The 11,187-nt window shown below is 46.2% G+C and overlaps 1 protein-coding gene across 16 annotated transcripts in view; it reads right to left on the bottom strand.

Annotated features, from left to right (window-relative positions):
- Positions 1 to 3,071: 3,071 nt before the first annotated feature.
- Positions 3,072 to 11,187, bottom strand: part of IHO1 (interactor of HORMAD1 1) — a 52,243-nt gene continuing 44,127 nt past the window's right edge. For all 16 annotated transcript variants that reach the window (XM_079963265.1, XM_079963276.1, XM_079963277.1 and 13 more), the window contains one exon: positions 3,072 to 4,821. In XM_079963265.1, the coding sequence (XP_079819391.1) occupies positions 3,820 to 4,821 (1,002 nt within the window). In that variant the 3' untranslated portion in view covers positions 3,072 to 3,819. The remainder of the gene's footprint in view (positions 4,822 to 11,187) is intronic.

Raw genomic sequence — 11,187 nt, 5'->3', positions numbered from 1 at the left:
GGCTATCGCACCAGCATTACCCATCGCTCTCAGGACCCTGCAGACTTCCTTAGTCATTTGTGTTGCTGTCACTTTCCAAGGAGCCGTTTGGCTTCCCCGGGGGAACGTTGACGCACTGATGGAAAATGTCAGCTTGTCATGTTTGCCCAATGAGGCGTGAACATCGCAGAATTACAGAAAGGAAAGGCAATGATGGGATCCTGCGCCTATGAAAACCAGAGGCAGGACGCGCAGCGATAATTTTTTCACAGCTTCGTCTTCCAGGGGATTGAGATAAATTAAGTTAAGCAGCAGCTGGAGCAGCATGCATGGATCATGTCTCACGCAGACAGGCCTGGCAACTATTCTACACCACGCAGGAAATGCATAAGAAAAGAGCATCGTCTGCCCAATGTTGGGGATTTGAGATTGCAGGCCTTGTGACATGCCATAGAAAGAGGTGGCCCAATTCTGTACCAGTTAGGGTATCATTTTTGTAATTCTCTCTCATCGAAAAAAGTCCCTGCAAGTTAATATTAATAACACCTGCAAACAGGGATAGGGGGAACTGTCAAGTTCAGGTCTCTCATTTTCCCCAGACTTAACTTCAGGTCTCTACATTTTGGCAGCAACTGATTTTTTAAAAAGATCCTAATGAAAATTCACCAACATTTTAGCATAAATTTACCCTAATAAACACAGTTTTGACTAACATACACATTTCTGCAACCAATTTCCCCCGAACAGACTACATTTTTGTTTTTTCACTTATATTTTTTTTATGCACACTTTTACCTAATATGTGCATTTTGGGGAAAACTGGCTTTCAAACTGCATTGCAAAACTGGAGTATGTGAGAATTTTGAAGGATGGCTGTTTTTCAGTCTTCACATTGTTTCAACAAGTGGGGATTTGAGGGGTTTATCTTTAAAAACAAAAATCAAATCCTTCCCCATCTCTACCCACAAACTACCACAGGGAGAAAAGTGCTATTGCAGCCTGTTTTCCACTATGTTCATTTCCTACCTAGGTTTCCCCTCTTCCCAGGGGATAATTCACGAATATCTCTCCACCCGCTCTCTAAAGTGGTACAGTCCGTTTTACCACCTCAGCAAGGCTCTACCACCTCATTTCCACCCTTCGCTACATATCTAAACTCCTGATTTCATACTCCTGATTAGAGTGTTACTGCTAGTGCAGTCCTAGCACAAGCATTCTCCCCTCTCTCTTCCCACTTTCCCAAATTCCTCCTAGTTTTAAGGGCTGGTTCGGCTGGTATCATCAGTAAACGAGCCCTTAAAATGTTAAGAGGCCTGGGAAGACATGTGAAGAGTACTGCATGCCACACTGCCACAGATTTCCAGGGACCAACAAAAACCCAAAATATGCTTTGAATACTAGACAGCCTTCCTAACCCTCCTCCCCCAAGCCTATGAAAAAATACAAATGGTTAAATAAAAAAATGGGTGCAGAAAGATACTGACACACTCGTGTCTTCCATTACTTCCTCTTAACAAATATTAATAAAAAGAAAAAAACCCAAGCTGCTCAAACTGGCAACCAAACCATTCTCCTGGAAAACTCCAAATCATGTGTTTTGAGGTGTGGCTTTTGAGGGAACAGTTCTGAGCATGCTCAGACTGCCCTTCAAGCAGCCCTACTAGGCTTCATAGCAGGAGGAAGGCAGGACTACCACAAAGGGGCTTAAAAGCAGGCAGCCCTAGTGCTCAATTTCCACATATTTTTTCTGCCTGGAGACACACTGGAGGGACCCTTTTGCCTTAGCTATAATGTTGGGATTAGGATTGTCTTAGCACTACAGAGACCTGGTTGGCCAGAGAGCAGTAGACTGGCAGAAACGTCTGCAAAGCTTCTCCGAGTTCAAATAGAAGTATAAAATGTGGGGGGGGGGCGAGAAAAGAATATGCAGCTTTGAGATTTCTTGGGAATTTTGCTTTCGATCACTTGACATTCTCCTTGGGAGGGCTGCGTCCCAGTAGCACTTGTAGACCAGCCTCCACTGCATTTCCTTCTGCCCCCCTTGCTTTTGTGCAGTCACAATGGCCTCTCTACAGGCCGTACTATCTAGGGCTATCCTTTTGTGATGAAAAGGGCATTCCTGGATATAATTTTGATATGCTGGATATCTGAAAATCCCAAACTGATCTCCAGGTTGCCTTCATCGCAGGCTGAAGCATCACATAAAACGGGACCCTCATACCCTTGAAAATATGGATTTCAGTTCATTACCAACATCCCTTTTCGTCTGAGATATCTACCGCTGGTTTGGGGACTTTGAGAGCTGCTTGGCAAGAGTAAAGTTAACTAAACAATTAACCTCAGCTTGCCTTGATGGTTTGCCTGTTTCTTTGAAGTATTTATTCTTGTATAGATTAATTGGGGGGGGTCTGTTTCTTCACTATCTGCATATTAATTGATTTTAGCTTCAATGGAAATTACTTCTGCACAGCTGGCGAGGGGGGGGGTCGTTAGAATTGGCTGATCCTAAATTAACATACAACACCGAGCCCAAAATCGAGCGAGTGCTTCAAGCCCAAACTTCTCTTTTAGCATCTGCTTTGGAAAAAAAAGGCTTTTGCCCCTGTGGAGAGGGGTGGATCTGTCTCATCTTGGCGACCATGAAATGCTTATGCCTCTGATCTAAGTAAAAGTTTCTGTGCAGGATTGGCTTGCAACTAGCAATCCTGCAAAGTAAGGCGAATATTTCGGGGAACATTTTTTAAAAATACATGGTGCAGTATTTCCCTTTTTGAAATGGCCTGCTTGTTCGTCTTTCCTCCTTCTGGGTTCCATCAAGAAAGACGCTTTTCCCCACTGAAGAGCGCTCGACTGGTGTAATACCCAAGTTCAAAATGTGCCTCAATTTGAAGGGAGCGAGAAGCCGCTGGAAGCATACCAGGAGGGGGAAAGCAATATGGAAAAGAAAGTGTTCTCCATCTCAACACACTCATGCATGCTTTCTCCAGCAAATACCACTCCACAAAGGACTCTTTATCACACATACACCAACAAACCACATGGTGCTGCTTTCCCACACATCTGTGGGATGTGTGTTACGGCCGCAGGGCCAATTACATGAATGTTTCCAACTTTATTGGCACAACACCGGTAACGATCTACTGGACTTTTATTATGCACACTTAACTAAAGCCTTTCAAACGGTCACATCAGAAATAAAAGCAATTACATCTTTTACTCTGTTCCCCTGCCCAAACCTACTGTACCAGCACTGCCCGAAGTAAACAATAACTGCTTTATTGGATACAACACACATAACAGGTTTTTGTTGTTTTTAGATGACATACTTTTGGGGGAGAAGAAGGATATCAAAGGGTCTGTTGAGACGTCTCAGCCCTTTAAGTGTCTCAGGCACATGTACAATCTCCTCCCATCTCCTTGACATGGGAAGAAAATGAAGGCAGATCTATGCTGTATTTTGTTTGAACATAGTATATCTCCCAAATGCCACTGCAGAGACCTGTTATTCTTTCTGGGGATGGATTCTGCGGGGGGAGGCAGGTTCAACGGAGTTCCTGCTTTTATTAGACTATGGTACAGCCTAAGATCAGATTGTAAAGGATGAGGAAGTCTGAGACTTACCCCAGGTTTTCTATCTGGTTAAGGAACTTCTTAATAGGCCCAATACATTTATTTTTTTTAAAGGAAGCCAGGTATAGATAATTTTTCTCAAGGTTATAGTGATGCATTTGGGGAGTTTTGCAGAAAGGAGCATATTACTGCTTGAGATGCACAAAAGTTTTTCATAACAATCTATTACTAAGATGATTACATACAAGAAGCATCTTTTAGAGAACACTCTTAATCAGAAAAATCACTGTCAAAAAATAACGGGCAATATGTTCTTGTCTTCTGCTGGGCTGGTTTACCACAAGCAGATGAGTAATCATCAGAGAGATTGAGCCATCTCACTTGGTTTTCGGAAAAAGAGCTTTCTGGAGAGGAGCCTGCCCAGAAACTATTGTTTTTTGAACAAGAAAGATCCACTTTCTTTTTAACTCCAGGCATTACTGGCATATTTGGTATATTCTGTGAATTGTCATGGAATTGGAGCAGAAGGTGTGGAGACTTGATGGACTTAGAAAACCCTTGTCTGGCATTAGTAGTAAGCTTTGAACGATTTCCTCCTTTCCTGGAGGAATAAACTATTTTCCTCTCGCTATATTTTGGGGGTTCTCTTTTCATCCTGCTTCCTCCACCTTTAATTTGTATCATGCTCTCTTTGGCCAGCTTCTCATTTTTGTGGCTGTCCGCACTGTCGATGTGAGTCCAGTTCAGCTGTGGCTGTTTTGGAGTGTTAAGTCCCTTTGCCCGACTGCCTTTCTTGATCACTTTCCTCAGTGGTGTGGATAGACTTGGTCCTTGAGTATAAAGCAAGCATTCCTCGTGGCTGCCTGTAGCAGTGTCTGCAATGGAGCGGCAGGTGCAATGAGGACGGTCAGCATCACGGCTCCCAGCCCCAGAATGGCTGCTCTGATGAATGTCAGCATTTTCTTTGCCCTGTAAGGCTGTGGCAGTAGAAATGACCCGGCTGCCTGGAGGAGCATCACTTGAGTGGGAATTGTTAGGTACCTGTCTGGACATCATGTCTGGGGAAGTCTGGGAAACACTGTCCTTTATATGAATTGGTACTCTGGGTGCAGAAATGAATGTTTGCAAATCAGCCAGAAGACTAGGGAGCTGCAGGTGTTCCAACCGCTCACAGAGCTTCAAGTGTTGCTCTTTCTGCTGAGCTGTGAGTTGCTCCAAACTCTCCGTCAGCGATTGCAGGCTGGATTTCAGATCTGAGATCTCTGTATCTTTCTGTGGAAAGTGATGAGGGGAGTAGAATCATTAGACGATATGAATTCACAATCTAGAACAGAAATGCTTTCAATTCTAAAAAAAAAACCCAAAACAAAAAAAAACAAAAAAGTGAAGTGAACGTGGATCAACCAATGTTCTAATTAGCCCAGCATCCTGTTCTCACAGTGGCCAACCAGATCCCTGTATAAAGCCCACAAGCAGGACCCAGGAACAAGAAAACCTTCCTCTCCTGTGGTTTCCAGCAACTGCTTTTCAGAAGCATTATTACTTCCAAGTATGGAGTCAGAACATAGCCATCATGATACCTCTCACTTTCATGAATGGGGACGAGTGCTGATAATTTACTCAGCCAATAATTTATTGACCTGAATGACATTTCACATGCATATTTTACCTGTTGGAGTAGAAATTGGGGTAGAAATTTCAGTTATTAGAAGGAAGTAGATATTAGTCAAAATCATTCTCTGTGAGGAGAATCAGAACTTACAGGGTTAAACAGTTCTGTGTGACGTCTCACATTCTGAGGCGTGGTTATGTTCACAAACGGGAATCTTTCTTTGTGTGTGAGTTTCCTTTCGTTTTTGGCTGAGAGACGAAAGGATGTCCGCTCTCTCGCCGGGCTGATTTATGATGTTTTTCTTCTCATTAAAGGCTGTTGGAGTTTAGCAAGAAGCCTGCATTCAGTCTGATTTATTATCCACACAAGGCAACACTTTCTACCGCTGCAGAACTCTGCTAAGGACTCTGCTAAGAGAGCTCAAGTTTTTCTATCGGCACAGGCGTCCATCGGCGCAGCGGAAGTGTGCCGGGCGCCATCTTATATCAGCAGGTTATGGAAGCTAGCCAAGCTTTGGAAGCTGTTGCCACGTCATGCCTGTGTGTGGGGGAGAAGCCAGCTGGAGCTGCCTAAAGTTTGAGGCAGTGAAGCTTGCTGGGGAGGATCTCATCTTCAGGACCAGGTGCCAAGAGGAGCTGCTGTTACGTGAGTAGGCTCAGCCCCGGGGAGAAGATGGCAGATGGACAGGAGTCATTCTCAGTCCCCTTTGAAAAATTAAATGGGAGCAACTGGGAGGAGTGGTCAAGGAAGCTGAAGGCCTGGCTGGTAGCCAAGGGTCTGTGGGAGGTGATCCAAGGGCCCCCACAGCAAGCTGCAGCCGGAGATGCAGCAGCGGTTGCTGCAGCTGCCCAAGCCTCACAGAGGAAAGACCAGAAAGCCCTAGGAGCTATAGTGCTCAGTTTGGAGGGCTCACAGCTACCTTTGGTGGAGGGTCTTGAGACTGCTCATGAGGCCTACCAGGCACTAGAGAGAGTGCACCACAGGACCACAGCTGGGGCAAAGATCCATACCACCAGAAGCTTGTTTGAGCTGAAGCTGCGTCCTGGTGATAGCATCAGACAGCATGTGACTAAGATGCTCTCTGTTTTCAACAAGCTGAGACTGTTGCAAGTCAACTTTACTGAGGAACTGAAAGTTTATATTTTGCTCAGCTCTTTGGACAAAAGTTATGACAATTTGTGTCTAACTTTGGAATCGATGAATCCAGCGGATCTTATGCTGCAGTATGTGACTGGTCGTTTGTGTGACGAGGAGGAACGCCATCTCAGAGAGGGCCGAGCTGGCTCAGGGTGTCCTGCTGGTAGCAGGGGGGGGGGCCAAGCCAGAAGGCACAGTTCAGGCTTTTTCCACTCGTCGTTGTTTTGTCTGCATGTCTGTTGACCACCTGCATCGGTCCTGTCCGAGGAGAGCCAGAGAGGCCGGGCAGGATGTCTCCAAGGTCACTTCCCATGGCAGTCAGCCAAGTCCTCGCGGCAGCCAGCCAGGTTTCCTTTTTTTTTAATTTTTTTTTTATTGGTTTTACATTTTCGAAACAGATTCCTAGCAGCAATATTACAATACATACAAAAAACAGACAAAAAGTAACGAAGACACAGGTGCAAACCCTCCAACAAATACAAAAAAGAAAAAGAAGAGGGGGAAAAAAAACCAAAAAAAAAACACCACCCACCCATCCCCTAACAGTGATTGACTTCCCTTCAGAAACGGCTTGAGTTGTAATCCCACGCTATCTTCCTGCGGGGTGTTTTTTATCTCCTTTGTTTACAGCCAGCCAGGTTTCCATGGCAGCCAGTCTAGGAGAGGAGGCCAGCGTGGGAATGCGAAGGGAGGACGTGACAGAGGAAGTGAGAAGGAAGGTTCTTCTTATCACCTTGCTGCTGCCTCCATGGCAACGCTAAAGAACAACTCCAGTGAGGGCAGCATGCTGCGTTGGGTCATCGACTCAGGAGCCAGCCATCACCTGATGCCATCGCCATCTAGTGGTGAAATGTGGAACTGTAGGGCTGTTTCAACTGGGAAAACAGTCACTCTTGCTGATGGCTCACAGAGACAATTAACCACTGTTGGCAATGTGTTTGTTTCTTTTTTACAGGCAGAGCTGGAAGTCTACGTTGTGCCAGGAATGAAGTGTTGTCTTTTATCTGTATCTGCTCTTGTAAAGGAGGGTTATAAGGTTTGCTTTGAAAATGATGTCTGTTCTATTTCCAGGGGTGGGAAACAACTGGTTAGTGTTGCATGTCAGAACAACCTCTTTGTTCTGGAGACACCTCTGGAGGGTAAGGGGGACGCTGAGACAGCACAGGCGCAGTGTGCTAACGTTCCCACACATGATTCGTGTGCTCATTTGTGGCACAGGAGAATGTCGCATAGCTGTTGGAAATATATCCAGAAGTTGCCAGAATGCACTGAGGGTTGTAAGATGAAAGCATGTGACAAATTCTTGGATTGTAGGGCATGCAAAAGAGCAAAGATAAAAAGGTGCAGTTATCCCAGATCGGAGAGGGTAACCACAAGGCCTTTTGAGCTTGTGCATACAGACCTTTGTGGACCCATGCTAGTGCCGAGTCTGGGTGGGGCCAGGTATGCGCTCACGCTGACAGATGATTTTTCGAGGAACGGCTGGGTCTTCTCGCTGAAACAGAAAAGCGAGACGGCGCAACTGATCAAAGACTGGGTTGCGGCAGTGGAACTACAGTTTTCCACCAAGGTGCAGAGCTTTCAGAGTGACCGAGGCAGAGAGTTCACCGGGTCTGCTCTGCAGAGTTTCTTCCACCAGAAGGGGATAAGTCACAGGTTGACGGTTGCTTTTTCTCCTCAGGAGAATGGCGTAGCGGAACGCAGGAACAGAACGCTAGCTGAGGCAGCTGATGCTCTACTGTTTGACTCTGGTTTGCCTCAGAGCTTTTGGGCCGAAGCTTGGAAAGCTGCCAGCTTCACTTTGAACAGGTCCTATAGCTCTGTTGTAGGAGACACACCCTATTTTCTGCTGCACCGGAAGAAGCCCAAGGTGCATTTCTTCCGTGTGTTTGGTTGCGAAGCTTGGATGCTTGTGCCAAAGGCTCAACACAAGAAAGGTGACCCGAGGTCCCGGAAAATGATCTTTTGTGGGTACAAGCCTGCGACAAAAGGGTGAAGGTTTGCCTATCCAGAAGGCGATCAGTCCAGGATTCTAGTCAGCAGAAGTGCTGAGTTTTGTGAGCAGAGTGGTTGGTTAAGGATCCATGCAAATTCTGACGTTCTCTCAGAGTGTCTGTCTGATTCTGCTGAGGAGGGAGAGTTAGAAGCTGAACCTGTTGATGAGGACCAGGTCTCTGACCAGGGTCAAGAACATGGAGGGGCATCTCCACAGGTTGTTAAAAGAGAGCCCAAAAGTGAGCCTTGTCTCCCATTAGTCAAGTGCAGAAGGCCAGAAGACGCAGTAAGTCAGAGGGGGAGTCTTCTGATAACAAGGACACACTTGCTGGCCCCAGTGGGTCAGAGGGAGCACCTGAGACAGTGCTCAGACGTTCCACACGCACTACAAAGGGGGTACCACCTGAGAGGTTTGAGGTCACCAGCGTGTGGGTTGGTTTAGCACAGTGCGAACCTGGAGTTTTGAGGAGGTTCAACAGTTGCCTGAAGCGGAAGCCAGGAAGTGGCAAGAGGCAATGGGAAAGGAGTTGAACTCAATGAGGTCCTTAGGTGTGTTCTCCACCACGAAGCTGCCAGAGGGCAAGCAGGCCGTGAGCTGTCGTTGGGTTTACAGGATTAAGCCCACAGCGTCTGGAGAACCACAGTACAAGGCGAGGCTTGTAGCCAGAGGGTTCACGCAGAGAAGGGGGCTGCATTACACCGAAGTGTATGCTCCTACTTCCCGGAGTGAGACTCTGCGCATGCTTTTAGCAGTAGCTGCTCAAAGAGGGCACCAAGTGCACCACTTTGATGTGGATGTGGCTTATTTGAACTCGGATCTGAAGGAGGATCTGTACATGTTACCTCCTCCAGGGTTTGAGGGCAATGAGCCAGGTGTTGTGTGGAAGCTACACAAGTCAATTTATGGTTTGAAACAGCCAGAAATTGGAACATGTGCCTGAATGAAGCTCTGGAAAGTTTGGGTTTCCGGAAGAGTCTTGCAGACAGTTGCCTGTACCTGAGGGGGTCAGGAGGGACACAGGAAGCGATTCTGGTGTTTGTAGATGATATTCTGTATGTGGCACAGACAGGTAGACAGGTGCAAGGTATTGCCAAAGAGCTTGGTAAGAAGTTTAAGCTCAAAAACCTTGGTCCCGTTCAGGTTTATCTAAGCGTTAGGATAGACAGGTCTGAGAACGGGAGTTTCTTGCTCAGTCAGAAAGGCAAGATTGAGCAGTTGCTTGAGAAGTTCCGGATGTCTGACTGTGCAGGGGTCAGAACGCCCATGGAGACTAACTTCGTGAAGGACAGTCAGCTTGGGGAGCGTTCTGAGTTCCAAAACCCTGAGGTGTTTCAGTCAGCGCTAGGGAGTCTGTTGTATCTCTCTCAGTGGAGCAGACCAGACATAGCGTTTGCTGTGAATCTGCTCAGCAGGGAGGCTACAAAGCCCAGTGTGAATGCCTGGCAAGGCATCAAGAGAGTGTTGAGGTATTTGCAGGATACCAGAGTTTTGCCTCACGTTGTCAGCTAAAGGTGACGCACGGCTTACGTGCTGGAGTGACAGCGATTGGGCATCTCTTGGGGACAGGAAATCTGTGTCTGGGCTGGTGGTAAAGTTTGGGGAATCCCTGGTTGGGTGGAAGTCCCGGAAGCAAAGTCTTATTGCACTTTCTTCCACTGAGGCTGAGTTCAGTGCGTTGTCGGATTTGTGCAGGGAGTTGGACTTCTACCGGTGCTTAATCCAAGAGATCTGTGGGGATTGTTACTTGCCCATAACTGTTTGGGGAGACAATCAACCTTGTCTTAGGTTGGCAGAATCTGGACAGTTCTAGTCCAGAACCAAGCATTTGGACATACGTTTCCAGAATGTATGTCAGAGTGTCCAGGCAGGTTGGATACGGCTCAAGTATTGTTCGAGCCAGGAGAACCTAGCTGATGGGTTTACCAAACCCTTGACCTTCCAGCGACATGGGGAGTTCTGTGAAGGGTTGTGTTTGGGGTGAGTTATACTCTCAGTTTCCCTCAGGATGTGAGACGAGAGGGGGTGACGAGAGGCACAGGCATCCATTGGCGCAGCGGAAGTGTGCCGGGTGCCATCTTATCTCAGCATTCTCTCCCCCCCTTTTTTTTGAATCCCTATCCTTCCTTGGTTTCTTTTAGATTCATTCTATTCCTGTCATGGCTTTTTCTCTGATTGTTCATGAAACAGTGTTCCCAAATTATTTACCTAATTTCATTTTATGACATTCCTAACTTCTCTTTTTTGACTGAAGAAGTTTCCTTATTTTCAGAGGAGTTCCAGGTTCTGAAAGCTACATTTTCAATATATTTGATTCCTGCATAGTACAGTTTTGAAAGCTGACATCTTAAACAGAGACAGCTCTTTGTGACCCTGGTTGATTAATTCCATCCTTGAGACCCTTATTAACCTGTATCCCTTGTTAGGCTGACTTCAGAGGTGTTGCATTGGCATTCTAGGGCAAGATAATTTATTCTGCAAATCAAAGGCAAGAGGGTGATCGCACGAGTATAGCAGAACTGCTCTGATTGTGCCTGATGCCTCTTTTTCATACAGAGCAATTTTCCTCATAGGCTTGAAAGCACCCACTCACCTGCAACAGTTAAGAATTACATGGGGGCCATCTTACCAAAGGCAGCTAATTATTTTTGGCCATGAGTACACTACAAACAACTAAAGGTACCTCCAGGGTTTCAGTATTTGCACAAGTAAAGTAGATTAAAGCACCCTGTCACCCTAGTGCAACAAATCCACTTTTTAAAAGACTTTTAGCAGTTGGGAAAGTGACAGGGAAAAGCATTGTAAAGTATGGAAAAACGCATGATTAATAGAAGGATGTTCCACTCCACAAGCAAATCAGGACACACGCCTATTGTCATATAGCCTCCTTGCAAAC

The sequence above is a fragment of the Podarcis cretensis genome (assembly GCF_951804945.1).
Source record: "Podarcis cretensis genome assembly, chromosome: 2".
In the NCBI taxonomy this organism is placed as follows: Eukaryota; Metazoa; Chordata; class Lepidosauria; order Squamata; family Lacertidae; genus Podarcis; species Podarcis cretensis.
The sequence above is the reverse complement of the archived record's forward strand: the minus strand, read 5'-3'. Positions and strand labels throughout refer to the sequence as shown.